The sequence below is a fragment of the Penaeus vannamei genome, chromosome 5 (genome assembly GCF_042767895.1).
Source record: "Penaeus vannamei isolate JL-2024 chromosome 5, ASM4276789v1, whole genome shotgun sequence".
Classification (NCBI taxonomy): domain Eukaryota; kingdom Metazoa; phylum Arthropoda; class Malacostraca; order Decapoda; family Penaeidae; genus Penaeus; species Penaeus vannamei.
Genome location: NC_091553.1, coordinates 1781899 through 1786898, shown reverse-complemented (window position 1 = coordinate 1786898; position 5000 = coordinate 1781899). Strand labels below are relative to the sequence as shown.

At 45.3% G+C, this 5000-nt stretch overlaps 1 protein-coding gene across 1 annotated transcript in view; it reads left to right on the top strand.

The window, feature by feature from the left end:
- LOC113829209 (uncharacterized) overlaps positions 1–5000 on the top strand; it is a 103381-nt gene that overhangs the window by 26977 nt on the left and 71404 nt on the right. Inside the window, exons 14-16 of the mRNA XM_070122292.1 lie at positions 607–780; positions 2175–2255; positions 2646–2819. Of these exons, the coding sequence (XP_069978393.1) occupies positions 607–780; positions 2175–2255; positions 2646–2819 (429 nt within the window). The remainder of the gene's footprint in view (positions 1–606; positions 781–2174; positions 2256–2645; positions 2820–5000) is intronic.

Below are 5000 nucleotides of genomic sequence, written 5' to 3'. Positions count from 1 at the left end.
TTCCCTCCTTCCCTCCCTCCCTCCCTTATCCACTCCCTCTCCTTCCTGATCCCCCTCCCTCTGCTTCTGCCTCTCTTTTTTTCTTCCCCTCATTTTCTCCTGTTCCCCCAATGCCTCTCCTTCCCATCCGCCTTCCCTTTCTCCTACCCCTTCCCTACCCCCCTACCTCCCCTTCTCCCTCTCGTCCCTACCCCGTCCTCTCCTCTACCTCTTCCTCCCTCCTCTCTCCCTCTCCTCCCTCCCCTCCCTCCTCCCTCCTCCCTTTCTTCCTCCTTCCTCCCTCCACCCCTTCCTCCCTCCTCCCTCCATCCTCCCTTCCTCCTCCTTCCCTCCTCTCTCCCTCCCTCCCTCCCTCCCTCCCTCCCTCCCTCCCTTCCTCCCTCCCTCCCTCCTCCCTCCTCCCTCCTTCCCTCCCTCCCTTCCTCCCTCCCTCCCTCCCTCCCTCCTCCCTCTCCTCCCCTCCCTCCCTTCCCTCCCTCCATCCCTTCCCTCCTTCCTTCCTCCCTCCCTCCCTCCCTTCCTCCCTCCCTCCCCTTCCTCCCTCCCTCCCTCCTCTCTCCTCTCCTCCCTCCCTCCCTTCCCCCCTGTCGGTTTCCACATCCCCAGGCTACACCCGGACCGAAATGACGGTGCAGGGCAAGACGTGCCAGTTTCCGTTCGAGGTGTCGGGCCGCAAGTTCTTCGACTGCGTCCGGATCGGCATGAAGGCCCCCTGGTGCGCCACCGAGCTCTCACCCGACGGCAAGGTCCTCGCCACGGACGAGTGCATCGATATCTTTTGTAAGTTTCGGGTCTCGTAGAAAAGGATGCAGGTTGTAGCGTTTTTTTTTTTTTTTTTTTTTTTTTTTTGTTATTGTTGTTTGAAAGGGAAAGGGAAAGGGAGAGAGAGGGGGGGAAGTGAGAGAGAGAGACAGAGAGAGAGGGAGAGGGGGGAAGTGAAGAGAGAGAGATAGAGGGGGAAGTGAGAGAGGGGAGAGAGAGAGAGGGAGAGGGAAAGAGAGAGGGGGAGAGAGAAGAGAGAGAGAGAGGGGGGAGGGAAGAGAGAGAGAGAGAGAGAGAGAGAAATAGGGGAAGTGAGAGAGAGAGAGGGAAGGGAAGAGAGAGAAGAGGGAGAGGGAAAGAAAGGAAGAGAGAGGAGAGGGAATTAGAGGGGTAAGAGGAAAGAGAGAGAGGGGAAGTGAGAGAGAGAGAGGGGGAAGAGAGAGAGAGGGGAGTAGAGGGGGAAGAGAGAGAGGGAGAAGGAAAGAGAGAGAGGGGGAGGGTAAAGAGAGAGGGAGAGACGAGAGAAGGGGCAGAGAGAGAGCGAGGAGTAAGAGAGAGAGAAGGGGGAAGAGAGGTGAAAGAGAGGGAGAGGGAGAAGAGAGAGAGAGAGAGAGCAGAGAGAGGGGGAAGAGAGAGAGCGAGGGAGATGGAAAGAGAGCGAGGGAGAGGGAAAGAGAGCGAGGGAGAGGGAAAGAGAGCGAGAGCGAGGGAGAGGGAAAGAGAGCGAGAGAGAGGGAGAGGGAAAGAGAGCGAGAGAGAGTGAGAGGGAAAGAGAGCGAGAGAGAGTGAGAGGGAAAGAGAGCGAGAGAGAGGGAAAGAGAGAGAGGGAGGGAAGAGATAGAAAGATGGAGAGGGAATGGGAGAGAGGGGGAGAGGGAGAGGGAAAGAGAGAGAGGGAAAAAGAGAGATAGGGAGGGAGAGGGAAAAAGAGAGATAGGGAGAGGGAAAGGGAGAAAGGGAAAGGGAAAAAGAAAGAGAGGGAGAGAGGAAGTGAGAGAGAGAGGGGGAGGAAGTGAGAGAGAGAATGTGAGAGAGAGAATGTGAGAGAGATGTGAGAGAGAGAGAGAGAATGTGAGAGGGAAGAGAACGTGAGATAGAGAACGTGAGAGAGAGAACGTGAGAGAGAGAATATGAGTGAGAGAATGTGAGTGAGAGAATGTGAGTGAGAGAATGTGAGAGAGAGAGAGAGGGTGATAGAGAGAGAGAGAGAGAGAGAGAAAAGAGAGGGGGGAGGAAGGGAAAGAGGGAGGGGGGTAAGAGAGATCTTATGATGAACCATTGATCTTATTCGAGCTTGAATTTCTTATCGAACTTGGCAAATATGGAATAATTCTATTTCGTTACTGTAGTCATCCATACAATCCGATCTTTGAGGTATTACTTACTTAATTCCTTCGATTTATTCCTCTCAGCGGACAGCCGGGGTATTCGAGACCTGGTATTGGTATCTTTGTACCCACAAATCAACACGACCGACCCAGCCTTTGCTCTCGGTGAGTGTCTTCGTGTCTTCCTTTCAGTCTATTTGTAAGTGCTACCAAACATTCTTAGCTTTGGATTTTGTCTTTGACGACTATTTGGTTCTATTTACTTTTTTTTGTTTTGTTTTTGTTTTCTTTCTCCATCTCTCAGGTTCATCATTCTCAGCATCTTCCATGTTGGAATACCACAGTTGTATTTAAATGATTGGCACCACAAGCTTGTTACCATATGCTTACCATTATCAACCAGTCAGTTTTGATGAATTCGATCGCCAGTCAGCCAGTCAGCCAGTCAGCCAGTCATCAACCAACCAAAATTTAGTAATAATGATATACAGATAAGACAGATAAAACACACCACCCCCTATCCTTCAACACCCGTCTCCGCCTCTTTCTCTCCAGGCAGCACACGCCACCTCACAGCCACGTCCGGGCGCCGCTGCATGTTCCCCTTCGTGTTCCACGGCAAGACGCACCACCGCTGCCTGTACGAGGAGACATCCGTGCCCTGGTGTGCCACGTCGCTCATGGAGACCGGGGAGCCAGCGACCAGGGGCTTCTGTTCCTTCGACTGGGGTGCGTCCAGGGAACCGTTCTTGTTATTTTTTATTTTTTTTTTTTTTAATTTGTTTCTGAGTGTTTGTCTGTTTGGTTGTGGGAGTATTTTTGTATGTTTGGTTGTGGGTGTTGTAACTGTTGGTGCGTCCAGGGAACCGTTCTTGTTATCTATTTTTTTGTTTTGTTGTTTTATTTGTTTCTGGGTGTTTTTGTATGTTTGGTTGTGGGTGTTGTAATTGTTGGTACGTCCAGGGGAACCGTTCTTGTTATTTATTTTTTTGTTTTGTTTTATTTGTTTCTGAGTGTTTGTATGTTTGGTTGTGGGTGTTGTGTAACTGTTGGTGCGTCCTGGGAACCGTTCTTGTTATCTATTATTTGTTTGTTTTGTTTTATTTGTTTCTGAGTGTTTGTATGTTTGGTTGTGGGTGTTGTAACTGTTGGTGCGTCCAGGGAACCGTTCTTGTTATCTATTTTTTGTTTTTTGTTTTTGTTTTATTTGTTTCTGAGTGTTTGTATGTTTGGTTGTGGGTGTTGTAACTGTTGGTGCGTCCAGGGAACCGTTCTTGTTATTTATTTTTTTGTTTTGTTGTTTTTATTTGTTTCTGAGTGTTTGTATGTTTGGTTGTAGGGGTTTTGTAACTGTTGGTTTTGCCAGGGGACCGCTCTTGTTATTTATTTTTTTGTTTTGTTGTTTTATTTGTTTGTGAGTGTTTGTATGTTTGGTTGTGGGTGTTGTAACTGTTGGTACGTCCTGAGAACCGTCCTTGTTATCTATTTTTTTGTTTTGTTGTTTTATTTGTTTCTGAGTGTTTGTATGTTGTGGTTGTGGGTGTTGTAACTGTTGGTGCTCCCAGGGAACCGTTCTTGTTATTTATTTTTTTGTTTTGTTGTTTTATTTTGTTTCTGAGTGTTTGTATGTTTGGTTGTGGGTGTTGTAACTGTTGGTTGCGTCCAGGGAACCGTTCTTGTTATTTATTTTTTTTGTTTTGTTGTTTTATTTGTTTCTGAGTGTTTGTATGTTTTGGTTGTGGGTGTTGTAACTGTTGGTACGTCCTGGGAACCGTTCTTGTTATCTATTTTTTTGTTTTGTTGTTTTATTTGTTTCTGAGTGTTTGTATGTTTGGTTGTGGGTGTTGTAACTGTTGGTGCGTCCAGGGAACCGTTCTTGTTATTTATTTTTTTGTTTTGTTGTTTTATTTGTTTCTGAGTGTTTGTATGTTTGGTTGTGGGTGTTGTAACTGTTGGTGCGTCCAGGGAACCGTTCTTGTTATTTATTTTTTTGTTTTGTTGTTTTATTTGTTTCTGAGTGTTTGTATGTTTGGTTGTGGGTGTTGTAACTGTTGGTGCGTCCAGGGAACCGTTCTTGTTATTTATTTTTTTGTTTTATTTGTTTCTGAGTGTTTGTATGTTTGGTTGTGGGTGTTGTGTAACTGTTGGTACATCCAGGGAACCGTTCTTGTTATTTATTTTTTTGTTTTGTTGTTTTATTTGTTTCTGAGTGTTTGTATGTTTGGTTGTGGGTGTTGTGTAACTGTTGGTGCGTCCAGGGAACCGTTCTTGTTATCTTTTTTTTGTTTTTTGTTTTTGTTTTATTTGTTTCTGAGTATTTTTGTATGTTTGGTTGTGGGTGTTGTAACTGTTGGTGCGTCCTGGGAACCGTTCTTGTTATCTATTATTTGTTTGTTTTGTTTTATTTGTTTCTGAGTGTTTGTATGTTTGGTTGTGGGTGTTGTAACTGTTGGTGCGTCCAGGGAACCGTTCTTGTTATTTATTTTTTTGTTTTGTTGTTTTATTTGTTTCTGAGTGTTTGTATGTTTGGTTGTGGGTGTTGTAACTGTTGGTGCGTCCAGGGAACCGTTCTTGTTATTTATTTTTTTGTTTTGTTGTTTTATTTGTTTCTGAGTGTTTGTATGTTTGGTTGTGGGTGTTGTAACTGTTGGTGCGTCCAGGGAACCGTTCTTATTTATTTATTTTTTTGTTTTGTTGTTTTATTTGTTTCTGAGTGTTTGTATGTTTGGCTGTGGGTGTTGTAACTGTTGGTACGTCCAGGGAACCGTGCTTGTTATTTATTTTTTTGTTTTGTTGTTTTATTTGTTTCTGAGTGTTTGTATGTTTGGTTGTGGGTGTTGTGTAACTGTTGGTGCGTCCAGGGAACCGTTCTTGTTATCTTTTTTTTGTTTTTTGTTTTTGTTTTATTTG